At 43.5% G+C, this 25,849-nt stretch overlaps 1 protein-coding gene across 1 annotated transcript in view; it reads left to right on the top strand.

The window, feature by feature from the left end:
- Positions 1 to 25,559, top strand: part of LOC126484294 (uncharacterized) — a 143,372-nt gene extending 117,813 nt beyond the window's left edge. Inside the window, exons 7-8 of the mRNA XM_050107720.1 lie at positions 15,236 to 15,352; positions 25,293 to 25,559. Coding sequence (XP_049963677.1) covers positions 15,236 to 15,352; positions 25,293 to 25,312 — 137 coding nt within the window. The 3' untranslated portion in view covers positions 25,313 to 25,559. The remainder of the gene's footprint in view (positions 1 to 15,235; positions 15,353 to 25,292) is intronic.
- Positions 25,560 to 25,849: the final 290 nt, after the last annotated feature.

Raw genomic sequence — 25,849 nt, 5'->3', positions numbered from 1 at the left:
CAGTGCATCTTCCTCCAACACCACATCTTTAAGGTAATACTTGTCACCAACATTCACGGTCCAGACGTCTTCTCTCTTCACATTATACAGTGTGTCCCAGGAGGAGTGGTCGGTATTCAAGGATACGACAGGAACGATCATTCGAAGGAAAAATACTCTAGAAACATGCGCTCTAAAATGCTTACGTTAGGAGCTATGAGCTCTTCTCCATATTCTATACCATGAAACAAATCTCTTTTACTGCGAGCCCTTTGCTTCCCACATTTCGGGACGTGGTATTACGGAGCAAAACACGGAAATAAGTCCAGTAAACATGAGCTCTAAAATGTATGCCTTAACAGCTACGAGTACTTTTTCAACTTCGCTACTGTGAAACACCTCTTCTACTGAACAAGTTCTCATACATAAGGTAAGCATTTTAGAGCCCATTTTTACTACTCAATTTTATCTTGTTTTTATCCATATTACGTCCTCCCGACATATGGAAAACAAAGCGCTTGCAATAGAACAGATTTGTATCACAGTATTGAGAATGAAGAAGTGTTCATAGCTCTTAAGAGATGCAATTTAGAACCCATTATTTGCTATAATCTCTTGCTTCGAATGATCGTTCCTCTCATATCCCTGAATAATGACCATTCCGCCTAGTAGAACCTGTCATTCTGTGCTAAGAAGAGCTGAAGATCGCTGTGGATGGAGACGTGCAGTCGATGATTCAGTCACCGGTCGCTGGTGTCGAGCGGTTCTAGGCGCTTCAGTCCGGAACCCCACTGCTGCTACGGTCGCAGGTTCGAATCCTGCCTCGGGCATGGATGTGTGTGATGTCCTTAGGTTAGTTAGGTTTAAGTAGTTCTAAGTTCTTGGGGACTGATGACCTCAGAAGTTGAGTCCCATAGTGCTCAGAGCCATTCGAACAAATGACTGAACTGAGGTGCGCCACTCTGTAATGAGTAAATCGAGTAATGACGAGGCAGGTTTAAAGCGATTTGATTTCGGAGCAAGACCATCGACTATTTCTAGGTAGGAAGAAGCTCGAAGCTGAAGTAAAACCGAATAGAGCTAAAAATAAAACGTATCCTACGTGTAACGGCAACATAATGAAAATTTCGTCTTTCTCTTTCCAGTTTTTCAATATCAGAAATAGAATGTAATTTACTCTGTCAGTAAGGGTGATTTTTGCAGATGAATGTCATCTTCTAAAATGGAAGAAGAAGCTTTTCTCTTCATTTGTTTCCGAAGCATCTTCAGTGTCCTGTAATACTTGAATGCAAACTGTGTGCTAGGAGCGTATTAGCGATTTTGATCCGATGAGAGCATATGCCACTTGGTGGGTAGTGAATGTACTGATAAAGCGTTCTACGTCGTCCGCCAACAGATAGTACAGTGGCATAGCTACCAGAGCGCCATCTGTGTTACCCTTTAATAGGTGTGAAGCAAGTAGGTAACTATGCCGCGGAGACGCACTCGTGCTTGCTACAGCCAACTGACGGAGTTTGAATGGGGACAAATGGTGGCCTTCCGAGTGTCGGGATGTTCCCTTCGGAGAACTGCTACACAAGATGGACATGCTGCGTTAGCTGTCCAACGACCCTGGTTGAGTGCTCACGTGAACGTTAGCACAACCATAGATGAGGTTCTAGGGGGAGGGTGGGGGTGTTGGGGAAGGTGACCAGACAGCGAGGCCATCGGTCTCATCGGATTAGGGAAGAACAGGGAAGGCAGTCGGCCCTGCCCTTTCAAGGGCACCATCCCAGTATTTGGAGCGATTTAGGGAAATCACAGAAAACCTAAATCAGGATGGCCGGACGCGGAATTGAACCGTCGTCCTCCCGAATACGAGTACAGTGTGCTAGCCACTGCGCCACCTCTCTCGGTGAGGTTCTGGATTTTCATCCAGCCAGACGCCCGCTAGGATTGTTGTAATGTAAGAGCAGCAGTGGCAGATCGTAGAACTATCACAGCACAGATAAGACGGTATGTGAGCAACTGTTGCGAACAGGTAATTAGCACTAAGACTAAGGACACGCATGCCTCGAGCCCGTCTACGACTCACCCCGCAACGTCGAAGTGCACGGCTCGATTGCTGATGCAGTCAGAGGATCGCTTGGGAGATGGAATGGCGAGCAGTGATCTTCATCGGTAAGAGCAGATTCTGCCTGCACGCAAATGATGCTCGTTTTCATGTAAGAAGTAGACCTGGCGAGATGTCTCAGAGTGCATTCATCCAAAAGACACTGGCCCCATTCTAGGCTTTATGGTCCGTGTGCGATAAGCTACGACTCTCGTTCACCGTTGGTGTTTCTGAAGAGAACGCTAACCAGCGTTCGGAATGTGCATAATGTTTAAGACTCGTTCTTTTGCAGTTCTTGCAACAGGTAGTTGATGTGTTGTTCCAACAGGATAATGCTCGCTCACACATTCCACGTTCACAGAAAGATGTGCAGCAACTTCAATGACCAGGACGATCTCCGAACTTGTCTCCAATCGAGCGCGTCCAATGATGGGACGAGAAGTGACTTGTGCGACTCATCAACCTGTAACTCTTAAAGAACTAAAAACAATCCTGTTGGCAGAACATCCGCAACTGAGCATTATAGCAGAGGTTGAAAATACCGCTTATGTTGTAAATTACTTTATTTTCACACGACCGGTTTCGGACTGTTTAAGCCCATTCTCAGGTGTCGTAGCTGTGCTGTGGTACCTGAGCGCCGCGTGTACCAGGCGCGGTGAGCTGCCTATGAGCGCAGAACTAGATGGAAAGGTTGAGTAGGCTTGGCATAACGTATCCCGGGACAGTATTCGCCAACTGTACTACTGACTGGATGCCAAGGCCAGAGCCTGCATTGCGTGGAGACTACACCAGGTACTAATATGGGTCCAGAATGAAATTTTCACTCTGCAACGGAGTGTGCGCTGATTTGAAACTTCCTGGCAGATTACAGCTGTGTGCCGGACCGAGACTCGAACTCGGAACCTTTGCCTTTCTCGGGCAAGTGCTCTATCAACTGAGCTACCCAAGCGAGACCCGTCCTCACAGCTTGAGTTCTGCCAGTACCTCGTCTCCTACCTCCAGGAGAGCTTCTGTGAAGTTTGGAAGGTAGAAGACGAGGTACTGGCAGAATTGAAGTTGTGAGGAGGGGTCGTGAGTCTTAATTGGGTAGCTGAATTGGTAGAGCACTTCCCCAAGAAAGGCACAGGTCCCGAGTTAGAGTCTCGGTCCGGCACACAGTTTTAATATGCCAGGAAGTTTCACTAATATAGGTGTTCCAGTATGGGTTGATACCTGGTACCTCAGAACCGCTTGCGCTGTTGATCTGTAAATGTAATCATTTCATGTACTCCATATGCACTGTTGCAACAGTAAATCTGAAGTGAACTGGAAACCTCTAAAAGGATATACTAATTTTCCTTCCAGCAGTGTATTTGAGACGACTACTGGAAAGATAAAAACAAAGATAATAAGAAAACACCGGAAGTACAAAGACCGCGACAAGAGATCCAGTGTTTGTAGAATACTCGATAAAACACTTAAATGAGACAATTAGGATAGAATAGAGGAGTGGTTCCTAAGTGTGAATAATGATTGCAGAATGATCCATCGAGTATACTAAAATGACATGTCTCTTGGACAACTGCCCTGTAGAAGATAATGGTAAACTTTTTGCTTAAATGATTCATTTCTGGTAACTTGAGAACAATTTTAATTACATCAAAAAATTCCAAATTCCAAAGGGTCATCATCAGTACATTTTCACGTTCTATAGAATAATGATTTCTGTATGCTGCTTAGTAGAGAAAATTTGTTTGAGTGTACAGAGCCTGAACAAATTGAGAAAATGTGTATGCTTAGTCTACGACCTAAAACAAACGTTTAAAATTGCTTGATACTAGTACATTTGCATATATATGTCTTCGTACCTATCACATATTAAACGCCTTTTAGAAAATACAATAAGTGAAACGTATGTGAGTAGAATTTACAAGCAATTTATTCAGCTGTAGCGAACTGTGCACGTAAGGGAAATCACTACCAAGTCAAAAATGAGAATAATACTAAGGGAGTACGAACTGCAAAGCGCCTTACCTACCTACAAAACTACAATTTGTGATAACTTCCGTCAAGGATGATTACGTGCGTTATGGAAAGTCACAGTCAAGACGTTATTACGACAAATTCTAGTTTATTGTTCCAGCATTTAGATCTCTTATCAAGTAGAAACGATAACAGAAAGCGAACCAATTCAGAGATGTATTGTTAGGATCGTAAAAGATCAGTGTAGACCTTACGACAATGTAACAGTAATTTTCGGAGAATTTAAATGAGAATCCTTGTTGATTTAATTTTGAGAGCCTATGTTCGAAAGGGACTGCGCGATGATTCCACTGTCTCCGTCGTATCTAACGTGGTAATCGGGAGAATAAAATAAAAGGCATTAGGGTATGTAAAGAGGCATAAAGACGTTTTTCCCTAGCTCATTACGCTAATAGAATAGGACAGAACGCTAGTTTGAAGTACCCCTCCGCCATCCACTGTACGGCCACTTGCGGATATGTCTCGTGGTTCCACAGGTGTTGTTATCTAAGGAATCTAGAGGCATCCGCCTACTTCACCAATTTAATCATCATTTTAGTGTATTTCAGCCATCCTATCTTGACGACAAAGACCGATTCGAATGTCCTCTGCATTATAACTACCACCAGCCAAGGCGAATATTGGGCTGTAAAGCGAGTAGCGTTAAAGCAGAGACAAATTGCTCAGATAGGCTCAAAATAACATATTCAGTGCGATATTTCTCCAACTTACGACTGACTTCCAGTTTATGCTGAAGACATCAATGGTATCAGTCGGGTCTTATTGTTGAATGGACGGTGTAAGTACGTCGCACCCATTGACCGTGAGCTTTTTGCTGACTACTCTAAGGAGCTGAAGGTTGCACCTCGTTACAGCAGGCTTCGGTTATGAGATTATGAAAGACACGGAACCTCGTCTCACAGCCCATCGCTCTCTGTCACTCCCTGTTTAGCAAACTTTCGCTGTAGCACCCGACCCACGCGGGGAGTGAGCTCTCAAATTACCCGCCGACGCTGCGGCACGTCGCGCGGCTTTGCTGTACAGTGCCCTAGACGGCGACGGCTGGGATGAGACGCGGCATGGCTCCCATTGGCTTTATTACTCAGTCCATAGACCTATCTGTCAAATTTCGTTTCATTTTTCTAGGTTTCGTTACACAGAGGTGTGTCTTGTGCATCTGAAATACAAGCACAAACGGTCCTAAAATTAGACTGTTATAAAGGAGGCGAAACTTGTTCTGGCAGTGTTTGTAGGTGCAATCAGAAGTTGACCCGGAATTGATGAAGCAATATTTGAAATTATAAGAGAAAGTTTATGAATGATAGACGGTATGCAATGATACTGCGTATTACGTCTGAATACTGCAATGTTGTTAGCCCAACAGACATCGAATAACACGCAGAAAACTAACACTGACAACCAAACCTTTATGACTACTGCCCACTGCGAGGTTGGATGCCGCCTGCTGGCGTTGCGGCACGTGACGCGATAACAAAAGCATGTGAACGGAACACACACTGACAGGGGACCATTATAGGAAAGAAGATACGAGCTGCAAACGGGGAAATCTATTGAGATGAGCGACTTTGACAAAGGGCAGATTATTCGCACCCAGAGCCTGTGAACGAGTATCTATAAAACGGTGAATGTTCGTGTGGTGTCACCGCCAGACACCACACTTGCAGGGTGGTAGCCTTTAAATCGGCCGCGGTCCGTTAGTATACGTCGTACCCGCGTGTAGCCACTATCAGAGATTGCAGACCGAGCGCCGCCACACGGCAGGTCTAGAGAGACTTCCTAGCACTCGCCCCAGTTGTACAGCCGACTTTGCTAGCGATGGTTCACTGACAAAATACACTCTCATTTGCCGAGACGATAGTTTGCATAGCCTTCAGCTACGTCATTTGCTACGATCTAGCAAGGCGCCATTACCAGTTACTATTGATGCTGTAAAACCTGTACCGTCAAGAGCGATGTTCACCATTTATGGATTAAAGGTAAGTATTCCACAGCTACGTCCTTTTTTTTTGCTAGTCTAAATTCCTTGACCTGTTCCAGACCTCACGCCAGCCTGCGTGAGCTAAAACGCGTGCCTTTTCGGCTTCCTCTCATAGTGGGTTGGCTCTCATGCCAATCCACAACAGTTCGCGTGCTACTATCTCTATCTACGGGAAGAGGTAGGACAGTGAAATTACCACTAGGCACTAAATGATGGGACGTCCACGACTCTTCAGAGAGCGCAGGGCTCGGAGGCTTGTCTGCTTTGTGAAGTAGGATAGATGGTGATCTGTGGCATCTCTGCTGAAAGAGCAAAATGCTAGTGCACGCACAGGTGTTTCGGAGCACAGCGTTTATCGTACATTGTACATTGTTGGAAATGAAGCTCCTCAGCAGATCATCCCTACATGTTCACATGTTGACCCAACGACATCGTCAATTACAAAGACAGTGGACATGGGACCATCGGGATTCTGTCGTCGATCAATGGAAACGTGGTGGCTCTTCGGCTCAATCTCACTTTTGCTTCACTGGGTCGATGGTCGTCTCCATAAACGCCGTCTACGAGATAATCTGCGCCTCGAAACGTGCAGCGCGCCACGGGCGCATGGTGGTGGGAGCAGTATTATGCTATGGGAGACATTCTCCTGCGTTTTCATGGGACCTGAGGTAGTAATGGAAGACACGCTAACGCCTGCGGATCCTTTCATACTTGATGTCTTCCACGTTGGCCATGTCGTATTTCAACATGTAACTGTCCGTGTCTCGGAGCCAGAACTATACTGCAGTGATTTGAAGAGCATTATAGTAAACTCATGTTGATGTCTCGGCGACCAAATTCCCCTGATGTAAATCCTGCATAACATTTGGGTTGCTATCGAGCGACGTCACCGCGTACGCAAATCTTCGGCCTGTTGTCTCCGTGAATTACGTGACATCTAATGCCAAATACCTCCATAAACATTCCAACAAACTGTCGTTATGTGTCAGTGATGTACTTCGTTTCAAAGACGGAATAACAAGCTATTAAGTAGGTAGTCAATGTCTTGGCGCATCATTGTATAATCCTACGAAAATCTACACATCCCTCCCTATTCAATAAAGAGGTTCATACACTGATGCGTCAGAGAAACTGGTATAGGCATGTGTGTCCAAATACAGAGATACGTAAACAGGCAGAATACGGCGCTGCGGTCGGCATCGCCTATATAAGACAACAACCGTCTGGCGCAGTTGTTAGATCGGTTACTGCAGCTACGATCGCAGGTTACCAAGATTTAAGTGAGTTTGAACGTGGTGTTATAGTCGGCGCACAAGTGATGGGACACAGCACCTCCGAGGTAGTGATGAAGTGGGGATTTTCCCGTACGACCATTTCACTAGTGTACCGTCAATATCAGCAATCCGGTGAAATATCAAATCTTCGACATCACTGCGGCCGGTAAAAGATCGCGCAAGAACAGGACCAACGACTACTGAACAGAATCGTTCAACGTGTGAGAAGTGCAACCCTCCCGCAAATTGCTGCAAATTTCAATGCTGGGCCATCAACAAGTGTCAGCGAGCGAACCATTCAATGAAACGTCATCGATATGAGCTTTCGGAGTCGAAGGCCCGCTCGTGTACCCTTCATGATTGCACGACAAGAAGCTTTACGTCTCGCCTGGGCCCGTCAACACCGACATTGGACTATTCATGGCTGGAAACGTGTTGCCCGATTGGACGTTTCAAATTGTATCGAGCGTATGGACATTTACGGGTACGGAGACAACCTCATGAATTCAGGAACCCTGCAGGTCAGCAGGGGACTGCTCCAGTTGTTGAAGGTTCTGTAATGGTGCGGGGCGTCTGCAGTTGGAGTGATATGGGATCCCCTGATAAGTCTAGATACGACTCTGACAGGTGACATCCATTCATGTCCGTTAAGCATTCCGACGAACTTGGACAATTCAAGCAGGACAATGGTCCTCAGCTCGTGGTCGTGCGGTAGCGTTCTCGCTTCCCGCACCCGGGTTCCCGGGTTCGATTCCCGGCGGGGTCAGGGATTTTCTCTGCCTCGTGATGACTGGGTGTTGTGTGATGTCCTTAGTTAGGTTTAAGTAGTTCTAAGTTCTAGGGGACTGATGACCATAGATGTTAAGTCCCATAGTGCTCAGAGCCATTTCAACCATTTGCAGGGCAATGCGACTTCCCACACGTCAAGAATTGCTACAAAGTGGCTCCAGGAACACTCTTTTGAGCTTCAACACATCCGCTGACCACCAAACTCTGACTTTACTCTTTCTGAGCCATGTAAACAATTAAATTTTACACTTCACTAAGGCTCCACGTTGTCTCCAGAATTACAGTAATAACAGACCTAGGCATCACGCCCAGAACCAGCAGGCTTAACTACTGGCACCAAGAGACGGAAAAATTACACTTAGTATTAAAAGGGACCACTAAGCCATGACATACATAACGCTCGTCAGCCATCAGTACAAGCTCTAGGATTTACAAGCACAATTACAAGTGTTCAGGTACTTGGAACACCACAGGCTAAGAAAAAATGAATACGCAGCTTAAATGGGATCCGCTCAGATTTCCACAAATGTACAAATTTATTTACCTGGACATCAGAAACTATCTTACTGATCAAGGAACGACTCAAAATAACCATTTACATTTACCAATGGCCCCGACCAGTGTTCTAAGCAATTAGGTATTCATTGAACCACTGTGACAATTTCAATCATTCACACACTTTGTAACCTCCCCGCTATGTTTGCACCTATCTGAAACTTAGCCTAACTTTACCTCTAACTCTATAAAAGTCTACATATTACCAAAACTACGTTCCCACAAACTGTTATCCAACTTAAAATCGTGTGATAACCTTTGACCAAACAGAACCTAATGTAAACTGAACTGTAACTAGTCAACATGCAACTTGCCATTATATTAAATGCAAAACAAAACATATCACGACCCAACCACAACATGTGTATGTGAACTGTGTAACGAAGCCTGTGAACGATATCACATAGAACTATGCAGTAAAAGAGTGAAATCGATAAATGAATATGCAAAAATGTAAAATGTAAATGTAAAACATTGAGCAAAGTAACTTTACATGGCTATTTGGCTGCAATTTTATTAAATTATATTAAATGCGCAACTGAAGTAAAACAATTATCTGGCCCTAATCAAAATTTTCACTTACCTCGCGTCTTGACAACTTTGTTGCCGAGTTCTCGAAAGCACAACAGCAAATAGAAAGCAGGCAGCGGCTAAGCTAGAGTTATGTTTATAAATACATATTCAAACTGATGCATGTGGTAATGCGTGGTGACAAACAGTGGGATGGGGAGAGTAGCTATTCCTGTGAAATGATATTCCAAGACTACTAGAATGAAATATTTATTCGAAAAGACAGAGTATAACCTCGCGTGATTTTCACACATAACATTGGTCTGAACAATACTAAGCTTGTCAAAATGAACAATGATTTTAAAAGGGTACAATGTTAACAGAGAATTTCTATGAGAACCAAACAGGTGAATCAGTTAATATGTTAGTGCATGAATCAGGGAACTGGGGTGGTCTTTCTCTCAACTCGGAGCAAGTTAACTAGCTGACAATCATTCCTAGCTATGCAGTGGTCCAGTCTTACCTCAAATTTCTTCTCTTGAAAAATACATTCATTTAGCTTTCCAATAAATCTATCATGTTCATCCTTGCTGTCCTTTACCATCAATCTTTCTTCATCTAACAGATACAATAACAAGTCCACACAGCACTGCTGCAAATGAGGATGTCCTTTCTCAGCGAATTACACTTCAAAGAATGATTAAAATAAATGCTTTCTTGAAATGCTGAGGTCAGAACACAACTTCGAAACAAAGTCTCCTCCTAGTATTCGACTTAGGAAGCCACTCGATGTTGCATATTCCACCATATATGCTGATGAAAAAAATCACAGCACTAAGAAGGAGTTGTGCGACACAAAACTAAGATGATAGGTGTATTTCTACTTCTTAAAGATGACGTCTACTCAAATTTCACGCTAGTCGCGTAAGAGTGGCGTTAGTAGCGCCATTATGATGATGCAAATCAGGGTTGCTTTAAACAATACTGTGACGGTCATCAGGTTAGTTATCCTTGAGACTGGAGGTGGTGAGTTGATGTTAGTCAAGAATGCCTTTAAGGCAACAAAGACGCCAGTATCAACACCTCCACGAGTTTGAACGAGGTCGAATAATAGGGCTACGAGGAGCTGGAAGTTGCTTCTGCGATACTGCACAAAAGCTTGACAGGAAGATAGCCACTATCCGTGATTTTTGGCAGCTATGGTCACGAGAATGTAAGGTCGCAAGAAAGACCAGGCTCCAGACTGCCGCATGGCACTACCAAAAGGGAAGACCATCGTCTTCGGCGTATAGCTCTGCCGCATCGTACTGCATCTGCAGCACCAATATGAGCAGCAATCGACACCACAGTGACACAACGATCCATCACAAATATGTTACTGCAAGGACAGCTCCGAACCTGACGCCTTGTAGCGTGGATTCGAATGACCCCAAATCACCACCATTTGCGACTTCGCTGTTGTCAAGTGACAGCTCTTTGGAGGGCAGAGAGGTCTGTTGTGTTTTCTGATGAACGCTGGTTCTGTTTCGGTGCCAGTGATGGGCGTGTGTTGGTTAGGAGGAGGTCAGTTGAGGGCCTGCAACCAACTTGTCTGCATCCTATTGGACTTACATCTGGGGTTATGGTCTGGGACACGATTTCGTATGACAGCAGGGACACTCCGGCGGTCGTCCCACGCTCCCTGACTGCAAATATGTACATCAGTCTGTTGATTCGACCTGTTGTGCTGCCATTCATGAACGGCAGTCCACAGGGTGTTTTTCAACAGGATAACGCTCGCTCACTTACCGCTGTTGTAACGCAACATGCTCTGTAGACTGTCGACATGTTGACTTGGCCTGCTCGATCATCAGATCTGTCTCCAATTGAGCACATGTGGGCCGTCATCGGACGCCAACTCCAGCGTCATCAACAACCAGCATCAACCGTCCCTGTATTGACAGACCAACTACAACAGGCTTGGAACTCCATCCTACGAACTGACATTCGGCACCTGTACAACATAAGGCATGCACGTTTGTGTGCTTGCATGCAAATTCTGGCGGTTACACCGCTTATCATTGCATCGGAATTTGCAATGTCTTATCTTGGACTTACATTAACCCGTGCTCTTGCAATGTTAATCGCTGAAATATGTTACCTAGAGGAATTTATTTCCGAAATTTCGTTAGTCTACATTAATTTTTTGGGGTGTTGCGATTTTTTTCCGTCAGTGTATGGCACTAATGACCAAATAATTACACAACATACTCAACAGTCAGTAATCTTTCTTAAATAACAGCCGATGACTTAAATTTCCCTAACTGAAACGTATCTTCATGCAAAGAAACAGTATTTATTGCTAATGGTTTACAATTACAGAATTAATTTAGTTACCTGTTCATGGTACCTTAGAAAACTTATCTGGTTAACACGTTTGCAACAAGTATCCAGAATGTGGGGTCGTGATACCATGTAGCTGTTTCGAGTAAAGGTAATGAGAAAATGACTCGGTTTGAAAGAAATACTTCAGACAAAAATTCAGATAAAAATATTGTAAATATGTATTTATTTTGTTCTCAAAAGAATACAGTAGATTTACAAAGCCCACAACGGTCTTCGAAGTAGCAGATACAAATAGGATTCTCACACAGAGTAATCGGAATCGTATATTCTCGATTTACGACTCCCAACAACACTTTTTTAGTGCAGGAGACGATGATAATTTTGGGTCTATATCACGACAGAATGAAAATACAGTACTCGGTCCAAGAATCAGCTTTCATTTAATGAAAAAATGAACAGTTTTATGAACTTAGACTCCACCCGGGGAACGGTATCATCACAAGTGGGAATGCGGAGCGATCGCAAATTAACTGTAACGACGCACTTCTGAAATAATCCATATAATCGCCTAACAGGCACCACAGCAAGTAGCTGACGAGATCTCACCCATTTGCGCATCACTGTAAAAGTCCGAAGCGGCTCGCACTGGCACCAGTCAAAGCGTGACCACCTCCCAGATGAAACAGAAACGAACTTGACCTCATCAGCTCAAGATTAGAACAGCACAGACTAGAATTGAATGGCGAATACTCATTCGAACCACAGCACGTCGTTGTTACAGAAACCTGTGAACGTTTCCCAAGGCCTGATGGCCTAAAGCGACCACCAAAGCTTCGTAATACATCAGTGGAAAGGCACAGGTTGCTCAAAGAGCTTATTTCGACTATTCGAAGCTCACTATAGCACAAACTCACAAAGCCTTGCAAAGACAATTCGCAATTGAAGAAAAGTAAAAACATTATGACCAAACAATAAAATTGCAAATGAACAGGAATATTTCAATCTCAACGTTCAATGTACCGGAGAGTTCATAGAAAAGGGCCATGGAGCATTCTGCATTGTTGGCGGTGAAACTCAGTTCACTGGGCGAACTCCAATCTTTTACGGTGTTTATTATGGAAGTAAGATGTTTAAAACAGCAGGCCTTTCTGCATATCAAATACAGTCCGAAGAACGTCATTAACATTACTAAACAGTTGTTTCAGGGATGTATAGGGTGATTCAACTAAGTTGTTGACTTCAAATGCCGGCCGAAGTGGCCGTGCGGTTCTAGGCGCTGCAGTATGGAACCGCGAGACCGCTACGGTCGCAGGTTCGAATCCTGCCTAAGGCATGGATGTGTGTGATGTCCTTAGGTTAGTTAGGTTTAACTAGTTCTAAGTTCTAGGGGTACCACTTAGTACTTAGAACATATAACTATGCCCATTGTAGTTTTCATATAGTGCATAACCAACTAGTCACTAAGTTGAATGTAGAATAGCTGCAAAAAGATGAATAAATGTATATGTATAACGGCCCACTAATCATATAAGGTAGTGGGCTACATTGTATGATTAATATGTAATTGGAAATAAAGAATTTTTTTTTTTTTTTTTAAAAAAAAAAAAAAAAAAAAAAAAAAAAGTTCTAGGGGTCTAATGACCTCAGAAGTTGAGTCCCATAGTGCTCAGAGCCATTTGACTTCAAATATTTCTGGAATCGTTTCAGATATGGCAGTTCTGTTTACAGCCAGATGATTTTTGATGATGTCTTCGCTGTATGAGTTATATCTCTTTTCAAAGCTGTATTAATCACAGAGATATCGGCATGAATTTCACTTTTTCAAATCAAACGTACCAATAGTAATTTCTACCGCCAATATCGTAGTTCATAAAGAGACAAGAATTCAGCGGGGTTTGACTCTTCAAATCCGATTAGTAGCTTCAAAGAACTTACAGTATTTAGAAATTAGGATTTATGTGTTTTGAACATGGACCTAAACATCGCGTTCGTTCTGCATTCTCCGTAAAAAAATGGACAGTTTCTCTTGTTTTGTGGAAGATATTTCTTTTTTCCAACAAATCAGCACTCAGTACACATGAACGACACAGACAGAATGAAAACAACATGACATATTTCCTTACTTGGATATGAAATCGCCAACTTCGGCATAAGGCAGCAATTTGTTTCGTGTTCAAAACAGATAAAACCTAAATTATAAATATTGTAACTTATTGGAAGCTACTAATCTGATTCTGAAGAGTGAAACGCAGTTAAATCGGTGTCTTTTGAAGTTACAATATTAGAAACAGAAGTTACTCTCGTTACATTTGAAAACACGAAGTTCATACCGGTAGTTTTACAGTTAAAATAACTACGACAAGAGGTTATACTTCATTTGGTGAGGAATTTTTGAGAATTAATTTGAATGAGAACAAACAAAAGCGATACCTTAAACACTTTAGTAAATACTCGTATCTGAGATGAACAGTTCAGCTGCATCTTCCTGTATTCTTTATTTGTAAGACTGTTTCCATAGCTAAATAATCTTCAGTTGAACTGTACATATCAGACAAAAGTAAATTTACATTCTTTGAAAAGTTGTACAAATAATTTAAAAATGGTAGAAATTCTTACGGGAATTGTCATATTTTACTTAAAAGGAATTTTATTAATTGCTAGGAAATGTATGGAAAACGTTTCTACGGCGAGTACAAATAGCTTGGTGGAATCTGCGCTAAGGTGTACAGAAGGAGACAGTATGGCGGTAGAGAGGGCAGTAGAGAAAAGCTGTAAAAACAATGACACTTGTATTATGAGAGAATGATGTCTGGGGACAGTGGATGTAGCAAGAGTTTCCAGATTCGCGAGATATTCACAACGACGGAGAGCGCCATAATAACAGCAACGAGGAAACATGAATGATGCCAAGATATATTCTCTAAAGATATATGCATGAACAAGTAGGACAGGAGGTCAAAAAATGCATATATGGCTGTACTGCGCAACTAATCCTTGAGATAAGAAATGAAGTCATTTGGTTTTATTTTGCCTTGTTAAGTGCTTGATGCTTCGTTACTCTGAAACGTTCTGAAATTCTGCCCACGTGTATGGCAGGGGTTGCAAAGACACCACAAGTTTTTGCACTCGACCTAGTGGGTTCTTGCCTGACCTAGAGAGTTTCTTTGTATTTCACCCGATTAAACTAAGTAGATGCAGTTGGCATTGTTCTATTCCTCTTTCACACATTTTATTGTTCTGATATTTTCTCTTTATCACTTCTTTTGCTATCGCAGTTCAACAACAAATACGGCAAACCGCAAACGTATATTGCTCTCTTATTATCACAGTAGTGCCTTCTCGTTTTAAAACATTAGTAGGTCGTCTGTCACGTCACAGTAAACTAAATTTGATGAATTAACTTTCGATAATTCATTCATGAAGTTAGAGAGCCTTGGAGTTCTGCCGGTACCGACTGATAGGAAAATTCACGGTCAAAGGACGCCCAGTGAAACTTCACCTGCCTCTCTTTCTCCCTACTTATCGTCCATGGCATAGATTTACTAGAAAGCACAAGGTAGTCATTTAACAGAAACCCAATCTAGAGCAAAAAAAAGAAAAAGTCTGTCCGGGACACGGAGCCACCAGTTGTTTACAACTGGAAGATTCGCTTCATTATTTAAGCCCAAAGTACTGACCTCCTTCAATGCACCACTAATGCGTTTGTTGCAGTGAGACTACAACTGGGAGCCGAAGGTGTGCCTGTGACGTTCTGGCGGAACGCCACGGCGGACGGTGCCGTCTTCAACATCACTGGTCGACAGGCCGAGGACTGCGACCCATTCGAACGTAAGTGGTGCCCGAGTTATCTTTCATGGAAGCGGAATCTTCTCTCTCATTCACAGATACTTTATGCAGTTAATGCTTTAGCATTTATTTAATTAAGAAAGTTCCTACACTGCCTGACAATAAAACTTCTCCCCGGTAGTTTAATCTACATCTACATCTACATGATTAATCTGCAATTCACATTTAAGTGCTTGGCAGAGGGTTCAACGAACCACAATCATACTATCTCTCTACCAGTCCACTCCCGAACAGCGCGCGGGAAAAACGAACACCTAAACCTTTCTGTTCGAGCTCTGATTTCTCTTATTTTATTTTGAAGATTATTCCTACCTATGTAGGTTGGGCTCAACAAAATATTTTCGCATTCGGAAGAGAAAGTTGGTGACTGAAATTTCGTAAATAGCGCTCGCCGCGACGAAAAACGTCTTTACTTTAATGACTTCCATCCCAACTCGCGTGTAATATCTGTCACACTCTCTCCCCTATTACGTGATAATACAAAACGAGCTGCCCTTTTTTGCACCCTTTCGATGTTCTCCGTCAATCCCACCTGGTAGGGATCCCACACCGCGCAGAAATATTCCGACAGAGGACGAACGAGTGCAGTGTAAGCTGTCTCTTTAGTGAACTTGTTGCATCTTCTAAGTGTCCTGCCAATGAAACGCAACCTTTGGCTCCCCTTCCCCAGAATATTATCTATGTGGTCTTTCCAACTGAAGTTGTTCGTAATTTTTACACGCAGGTAGTTGAATTGACAGCCTTGAGAATTGTACTATTTATCGAGTAATCGAATTCCAATGGATTTCTTTTGGAACTCATGTGGATCACCTCACACTTTTCGTTATTTAGCGTCAACTGCCACCTGCCACACCATACAGCAATCTTTTCTAAATCGCTTTGCAACTGATACTGGTCTTCGGATGACCTTACTAGACGGTAAATTACAGCATCATCTGCGAACAACCTAAGAGAACTGCTCAGATTGTCACCCAGGTCATTTATATAGATCAGGAACAGCAGAGGTCCCAGGACGCTTCCCTGGGAACACCTGATATCACTTCAGTTTTACTCGATGATTTGCCGCCTATTACTACAAACTGCGACCTTCCGGACAGGAAATCACGAATCCAGTCGTACAACTGAGACGATACCCCACAGGCCCGCGGCTTGATTAGAAGTCGCTTGTGAGGAACGGTGTCAAAAGCTTTCCGGAAATCTGGAAATACGGAATCAACATGAGATCCCCTGTCGATAGCGGCCATTACTTCGTGCGAATAAAGAGCTAGCTGCGTTGCACAAGAACGATGTTTTCTGAAACCATGCTGATTACGTATCAATAGATCGTTCCCTTCGAGGTGATTCATAATGTTTGAATACAGTATATGCTCCAAAACCCTACTGCAAATCGACGTCAATGATATAGGTCTGCAGTTCGATGGATTACTCCTACTACCCTTCTTAAACACTGGTGCGACCTGCGCAGTTTTCCAATCTGTAGGCACAGATCTATCGGTGAGCGAGCGGTTGTGTATGCTAAGTAGGGAGCTATCGTATCAGCGTAATCTGAAAGGAACCTAATCGGTATACAATCTGGACCTGAAGACTTGCCCGTATCAAGCGACAAGCGATCTGAGTTGCTTCGCAACCCCTAAGGTATCTACTTCTAAGAAACTCATGCTAGCAGCTGTTCGTGTTTCAAATTCTGGAATATTCCGTTCGTCTTCCCTGGTGAAGGAATTTCGGAAAACTGCGTTCAATAACTCCGCTTTAGCGGCACAGTCGTCGGTAACAGTACCATCGGCACTGCGCAGCGAAGGTATTGACTGCGTCTTGCCGCTTGTGTACTTTACATACGACCAGAATTTATTCGGAAAGGAAGACAAATTTCGAGACAATGTTTCGTTGTGGAACCTATTAAAGGCATCTCGCATTGAAGTCCGTGCCAAATTTCGCGCGTCTGTAAATTTTAGCCAATCTTCGGGATTTCGCGTTCTTCTGAACTTCGCATGCTTTTTCCGTTGCCTCTGCAACAGCGTTCGGACCTGTTTGTGTACCATGGGGGATCAGTTCCATCTCTTACCAATTTATGAGGTATGAGTCTCAATTGCTGTTGCTACTATATCTTTGATTTTGAGCCACATCTCGTCTACATTTGTATAGTCAGTTCGGAAGGAATGGAGATTGTCTCTTAGGAAGGCTTCTAGTGACACTTTATCCGCTTTTTTAAATAAAATTATTTTGCGTTTGTTTCTGGTGGATTTGGAAGAAACGGTATTGAGCCTAGCTACAACGACCTTGTGATCACTAATCCCTGTATCAGTCATAATGCTCTCTATTACCTCTGGATTGTTTGTGGCTAAGAGGTCAAGTGTGTTTTCGCAACCATTTACAATTCGCGTGGATTCGTGGACTAACTGCTCGAAATAATTTTCGGAGAAAGCATTTAGGACAATCTTGGAACATGTTTTTTGCCTACCACCTGTTTTGACCAAGAATTTTTGCCAACATATTGAGGGAAGGTCGAAGTCCCCACCAACTATAACCGTATGAGTGGGGTATTTATTTGTTACGAGACTCAAATTTTCTCTCAAGTGTTCAGCAACTATATCATCGGAGTCTGGGGGTCGGTAGAAGGATCCAATTATTAACTTAGTTCGGCTGTTAAGTATAACCTCCACCAATACCAATTCGCACAGAATATCTACTTCGACTTCTCTACAAGATAATCCACTACTGACAGACACAAACACTCCACCACCAATTCTGCCTAATCTATCTTTCCTGAACACCGTCTGAGACTTCGTAAAAATTTCTGCAGAACTTATTTCAGGCTTTAGCCAGCTTTCTGTACCTATAACGATTTCAGCTTCTGTGTTTTCTGCTTTCTATTAGCGCTTGAAGCTCAGGGACTTTCCCAACACAACTACAACAATTTACAACAACAATTCCGACTGTTCCTTGATCCAAGCACGTCCTGTATTTGCCATGCACCCTTTGAGATTGCAGCCCACCCCTTACTTTCCCGAGGCCTTCTAACCTAAAAAACCGCCCAGTCCACGCCACACAGCCTCCGCTACCCGTTTAGCCGCCAGCTGAGTGTAGTGAACTCCTGACCTATTCAGCGGAATCCGATACCCCATCACCCTATGGCGCAAGTCAAGAAAAAATGTGAAGCACCCAGAGGTGGAGAGGATAGGTGATGTTATTTTAGTGATTAGAAAATCGAGTCAAACTTACAAAGAAATCGGCAGTATGAGTCCACTCATCAATATGACATAACACTCCCTCTGAACTATAACCTATAGACCTATATCTCTGACATCGATCTGTTGTAGAATTTTAGAACATGTTTTTTGCTCTAGTATCATGTCGTTTTTGGAAACCCAGAATCTACTCTGTAGGAATCAACATGTATTCCGGAAACAGCGATCGTGTGAGACCCAATTCGCTTTATTTGCTCATGAGACCCAGAAAATATTAGATAGAAAATATTAGATACAGGCTCCCAGGTAGATGCTATTTTCCTTGACTTCCGGAAGGCGTTCGATACAGTTCTGCACTGTCGCCTGATAAACAAAGTAAGAGCCTACGGAATATCAGACCAGCTGTGTGGCTAGATTAAAGAATTTTTAGCAAACAGAACACAGCATGTTGTTATCAATGGAGAGACGTCTACAGACGTTAAAGTAAACTCTCGCGTGCCACAGGGGAGTGTTATGGGACCATTACTTTTCACAATATATATAAATGAACTAGTAGATAGTGCCGGAAGTTCCATGCAGCTTTTCGCGGATGATGCTGTAGTATACAGAGAAGTTGCAGCATTAGAAAATTGTAGCGAAATGCAGGAACATCTGCAGTGGATAGGCACTTGGTGCAGGGACTGGCAACTGACCCTTAACATAGACAAATGTAATGTATTGCGAATACATAGAAAGAAGGATCCTTTATTGTATGGTTACATGATAGCGGGACAAACACTGGTAGCAGTTACTTCTGTAAAATATCTGGGAGTATGCGTGCGGAACGATTTGAAGTGAAATGATCATATAAAATTAATTGTTGGTAAGGCGGGTACCAGGTCGAGATTCATTGGGAGAGTCCTTAGAAAATGTAGTCCATCAACAAAGGAGGTGGCTTACAAAACACTCGTTCGACCTATACTTGAGTATTGCTCATCAGTGTGGGATCCGTACCAGATCGGGTTGATGGAAGAGATAGAGAAGATCCAAAGAAGAGCGGCGCGTTTCGTCACAGGGTTATTTGGTAAGCGTGATAGCGTTACAGAGATGTTTAGCAAACTCAAGTGGCAGACTCTGCAAGAGAGGCGCTCTGCATCGCGGTGTAGGTTGCTCGCCAGGTTTCGAGAGGTGCGTTTCTGGATGAGGTATCGAATATATTGCTTCCCCCTACTTATACCTCCCGAGGAGATCACGGATGTAAAATTAGAGAGATTCGAGCGCTCACGGAGGCTTTCCGACAGTCGTTCTTCCCGCGAACCATACGCGACTGGAACAGAAAAGGGAGGTAATGACAGTGGCACGTAAAGTGCCCTCCGCCACACACCGTTGGGTGGCTTGCGGAGTATAAATGTAAATGTATATGTAGAACTGGATGCATGCACTGATACGGTTGTGAATGGAGTCAAAGTTGTTGTACACTGACCTGAAGCAAGCTGACATGTAACTATTGCAACTGGTCCATTGTATAGTTGATATTGGTACTGGGGCGTAGCTGACGCACGAGCTTGTCCCAAATAAGCTCTATTGGGGACCGATCTAGGGATCTTACTGGCCACAGAAGTATCTCAACATCACCCACACCGTTTATAGAGAGACGTATCATGTCTAGACGAGCATTGTCTTGTTCAAAAATGGCACAGCTATACAGTCTCTTGAGAGGTAAGACATGAGGATACAGGAAGTCCGTGACGTATCCTTGTACCATTAGAGTCCCCTCAATCACTGACAGCCGTAACGTGAAGTCATACTCGATTTATCCCCACACTACGACTCTACGAGTAACACCTATATGACTCTCCAAATTATTGCAAGAATTGGACCTCTACATCTACTTCTACATCCATACTCCGCAAGCCACCTGACGGTGTGTGGCGGAGGGTACCTCGAGTACCTCTATCGGTTCTCCCTTCTATTCCAGTCTCGTATTGTTCGTGGAAAGAAGGATTGTCGGTATGCCTCTGTGTGGGCTCTAATCTCTGTGATTTTATCCTCATGGTCTCTTCGCGAGATATACGTAGGAGGGAACAATATACTGCTTGACTCCTCGGTGAAGGTATGGTCTCGAAACTTCAACAAAAGCCCGTACCGAGCTACTGAGCGTCTCTCCTGCAGAGTCTTCCACTGGAGTTTATCAACTCCGCAACGCTTTCGCGATTACTAAATGATCCTGTAACGGAGCGCGCTGCTCTCCGTTGGGTCTTCTCTATCTCTTCTATCAACCCTCTCCCGAGGTCGCCGACCTGTTCGCCGACAATGGTCATCTATCAACCATCCATGCTTCCAGGTCACGCCACCACTCCAAACGCAGCCGTTAGTGTTAATTGCACCCTATGCAAGAGACGATAATTCCCTTGGCTGTTGTTGGTTTCCAACAAATGGTGCGGAATGACAAAGAACGCTGGCCTGATTGCAGGCGCAGATGCGAAGAGATTACGATATGCTTGGTTCACAGTATGGCGGTCCTCCCTTGTGGTGATCAGACGTGGTCGACCACGCCCTTGACGAGTGTGCCTACCCTCACAATCCAATGCTGTCCCACTTCCGGCCACCGTCACATTTGAATGCGCCACTAATCTGGATATTGCACGATTCTACCAGCTGGTCAAATGGAGACTCACATCTGGCCCAGTTTTAAACTCTGCCATGCGTCAATAAGGCCATCTCACACAAGTAGTAGTATCTCAGTGCCCGTTACAGTGGTGAATCAACATCCGACGCTGTTCAGGCCCTTATATACCCTAGCACGCCTGGTAACAACACTGAACGCTAATAAACTCTGGTGGCCTTTCTACCTCTCATAGCGAATTGTAGCTCTCACCATTTACACATCCGCCGAAGGTGTATACGTTACGAAGTTACAGTGACATATGGAAGTATTTCTGGTTGCTTCACTTTGTCAGACAGTGTACATGTGGTGATCCCTGCCGACACTTATGCAGTCGGCACAGACCGAGCATGGGCTTAGAACATTGCTGGGCTATTTGTTGTATGCTGGCGCCCTGGTGCTATATAAACGAAAAGGAATTATTCGAATGGGACGGAAATCGGTAGAGGTAATGCACATATACAGACACGCTAAAGATTACAGTTTCAGAAAAACTGAATGATTTATTCAAGAGAAGGAGCATCAAAAATTGATCAAGTCAATAACATGTTGATGCACATCTTGTCCTTATGCAAGCAGTTATTCAACTTGATGTTGACTGATGGAGTCGTGGGATCCTCCTGTTTAATAGGTGTTTTAGATCGTGAAACTCCCGCTTAGGTTGGTGGGCCCTGACCGTAATGCTACAGACGTTCTCAGTTTGGGAGAGATCAGGTGAACTTACTGGTCGAGGTTGGGTTTGGTAAGCACGAAGACAAGCAGTAGAAACTCTCACCGTGTGCGGCCGGGCATTATCTTGCTGAAATGTAAGCTCCAGGAAGGCTTGCCACGATGGACAACAAAACGGGGCGCAGAATATCGTCGACGTACCGCTGTGCTCTAAGAATGCCTCAGATGACAACCAAATGGCACCTGCTATGAAAAAACCTGCACATCAGACCATCACCCCTGGTTATCGAGCTGTCTGGCGGGTGACGATCAGGTTGGTTTTCCAGTGCTGTCTGAGGCGTCTCCAGACATATCTCTGCCCTGGAGTCTCATTGCAGAATTGTCTATAGTGATGAGTCCCGCTTCGAACTGAGCCCCGATGACCAGCGAGGACGTGTCTGCAGAATCCCCTGAGATTGGTCGGAGACAAACCTGACTGTTGCCCGATACGGCCCGATAGCCAGGAGTGATGGTTTGGGACGCAGGACCCCTTTGGTTGTCATCCGCGGCGCCCTTATAGCACAGCGGTACGTCGACGGTATTCTGCACCCTGTGTAGTTACCTTTCGTGGCAAGCAATCCTGGGCTTACATTTCAGCAAGATAAATCCGCCTGTATATCAGTTTTCTGACTGGTTTGAAGCGGCCCGCCTCCAATTCCTTTCCTCTGCCAATCTTTTCATCCCAGAGTAGCAACTGCAACCTACATCCTCAGTTATTTGCTGAATTTATTCTAATCTCTGTCTTCCTCTACAGTTTTACCCTTTCCAGCTCCCTGTAGTACCATGGAAATTTTTCCCTGATGGCTTAACATATGGGTTATTATCCTGTCCCTTCTTCTTGTCAGTGTTTTCCAAATATTCCTTCCCCCGCCGAATTTGTGGGGAGCCTTACCAGTCGACCTAATTTTCAACATTCTTCTGTATCACCACATCTCCAAGTGCTTCGATACTCTGTTTTTCTCACAGTCCACGCTTCACTACCATACAGTGCTATGCTCCAAACGTACATTCTCAGAAACTTCTTTCTCAAATTAAGCCTATATTCGACACTAGTAGACTTCTGTTGGCCACAAATGCCTTTTTTGTCAGTGCTAGTTAACTTTTTATGTCCTCCTTGCTCCATCCATCATGGTTATTTTGCTGCCTAGGTCGTGTCGTGTGACTAGGGCCTCCCGTCGGGTAGACCGTCCGCCGGGTGCAAGTCTTTCGATTTGCACGTCGATGGGGATGAAATGATTATGATTAGGACAACACAACATCCAGTCCCTTAGCAGAGAAAATCTCATACCCAGCCGGGAATCGAACCCGGGCCCTTAGGCTTGACATTCTGTCGCGCTGACCACTTTTTCTTTTTTTTTTTTAATTGTTCTCATTTTGTTCGTTGTATTTGTTCGGTGCGGATGTCCCATGGCATCCGTTCAAGTTCAGTGTTGAGTCGTTGACTCAGTTTTTTATTACAGAGGGCAGCTAACCCTATGACCGAACACGCTGAGCTACCGTGCCGGCGACCACTCAGTTACCGGGGGCGGACACTGCGTAGATAGCAGAATTTGTTATCTAATTCGCGATCACCAGTTCTGATGTTAAGTTCCTTGCTGCTCTCATGTCTATTACTTCTAATTACTTTCGTCTTCTGTTTACTCTCAATCCATATTCTGTACTCAATAGACCATTCCAACGAACAATCCTGTAATTCTTCACCCTCCCATCAGCGAACGTTATCCTTTCACCTTGAATTGTAGTCCCACTCTTGATATTTTATTTCCGTCATTGCTTCTTCAGTGTATAGATTGAACAGTAGTCACAGTAAAAGTTAACACTGATTAACGGGTAGTTTTCATTTTGATTAGGAGTCACTTAGAGACAGATCATCTATGATAAAGAGCGACATACTCCGTCAGTACAAAAAATTCTAGACTGAATATAAAAAAAGGTAAGATGGTGGTTTTAATGCTCCAGGAGTTCTACACAGTCTTCCCCTACTTGAGTACAACCCACATTCATACAACTATTTGTAACTGCCAGAGAAGTCCTGCGGTCTTGGCGAACCATCAGGGATCCGTTTGCACTTTGAGGTTTTGCTGGAGGTTCGTACAGATGCACACAGTCCCGTCGTCGGTGATAACTTTTTAGTGAAAAAAGTCCGCGTTTTGCATCTCTTTCAGGTCGCGACAAGAGTCTACGTGTAGTTCTTGTTCGGGAGTCAAGGTGCGCAGGATAAACTTTGCAGAAATTTATCTCTTCTACAAAACATTCTGGAGAAAGAATTTGACACTTGATGTAGGGATGTTCAGTTCGTCACTTCATTGAAATTTGTGACATAACAATGTTGACACGCTAACACCGCTTTCTCACAGCTGTCGGTTGCACACAATTGTTTAGAGTTACTTGTTCAAGCTTCCTCCGTAGTTACTGCGCTGACGTCGATTATACACCAGGAGTAAAATCACTTTCGGAAGTTATTGGACAGACGGCGGATGTCTATAATGCCAATGATTCTATCAGCTGGATCTGTTCACGAAACTATTTTTGATGGTATTAGTAATCTATTAACATACTGACTGATACACTGGCAAGCATTCACTGGCGATACAACCTGTGTCCACATGTTACACAATTATGTTAGCTAGAGTCGATAGAATTAATATGTTAGGTCAGGTCAGTTCTGTGGTTCTTGTATTGTTTTAAACATGTTTTTCGACTTTTCACGGTATGTATATGAACGCACTGTGAGGTTGGTAATGTGTTGTCATATGTTTTAGAGCATCAGGGTGCCGTGTTGGCGAAGAAAAAGTGCTTTAACACTCATGTCGACGACTTACTTGTTAGCACCTGAAGATGGCCCACTGGTCTGGCACCAGCCAGTTGTCTTGATGTAACAAACAATTTTTGTTGACAAAGTAACAGTTACGATGGAAACGAAGTTGTTAATCTGTAATACAGTGGGAACATCAACGTAGGCAACACGTCCGCTAACGTTGACGACGACGGCCACTTGGTTTAGGCACTCTGTTTCATTTTCTCTCTACTGAACGCAAAACTGTCGAACGAAATGCGTGTGCTCCAACTGCAGATGACGTTCCTCACTATTCCAGTCTGTCAGTTACAAACCTATTTTAAATCAACGTAGGCTTACTACGAATGTCGAAACATCCGCTGAATTTTATGTTTAATGGATTACTGTATGATTCGATATCCTAGGAACGTTATGAGCCGCTTTTATACTTCGATTTTTCTTACGTTGTTGTTCTTACAACTGTTATTATTACATGAATTTTATTATTCTATAAGCCGTCTACTTCTCTTTTCCACCACAAGAAGCGCTTTGTATTATGTTTGTTTTCGAAGTGAGTTGTGTACTACAAAACTTTTGTTTCCCTTTCAGTGGACGTCCCTCTGCAGTGACGAAGTGGTGTGGCATCTAATCCGGCTTCGCTTCTGTAGTTGCATACGTTGTGAATGAAACTCGTTACATCAGATCTGTAAGAGCTATTGTAAATTATTTATAATTGGTAAGACTTGTTTGAGCAGAAAACTGACTTCACCTGTGTTGTATATCGCATAGTGGTAATGATTCAAAGTGAAAGAAATCTAATTTTTGTAAAAATTATGAAAGTAAATACAAATAAATGTTATAACTTTACTCAATAAATATTTTGCTTTTCATAAAACATTCTTCTTAGATTGTGCGACTGAAATTTAAACTGATGTACAAATTTCGAAATTATGAGGCTGTTCCATATTTCTTTTACTGATGACAGTATATTTCCCAGGTAACAAGTAAACATCGCAAACTAATCACCACCGTTGTCGTCCAGATTATAGTATTTGAACGGTTTGGCTAGAAATGAACGTGATAGAAGTGGGAGCTCCAGATGGCCAAGAGTTAAAAGAAAATAGCATTTCTGGCGCAGGTTGGATGAGGCATGAGCCACCTGCGTT

This window comes from Schistocerca serialis, chromosome 6, assembly GCF_023864345.2.
Source record: "Schistocerca serialis cubense isolate TAMUIC-IGC-003099 chromosome 6, iqSchSeri2.2, whole genome shotgun sequence".
Classification (NCBI taxonomy): Eukaryota; Metazoa; Arthropoda; class Insecta; order Orthoptera; family Acrididae; genus Schistocerca; species Schistocerca serialis.
Note: the sequence above shows the minus strand (reverse complement) of the source record. Positions and strands in the feature narration are given on the sequence as shown.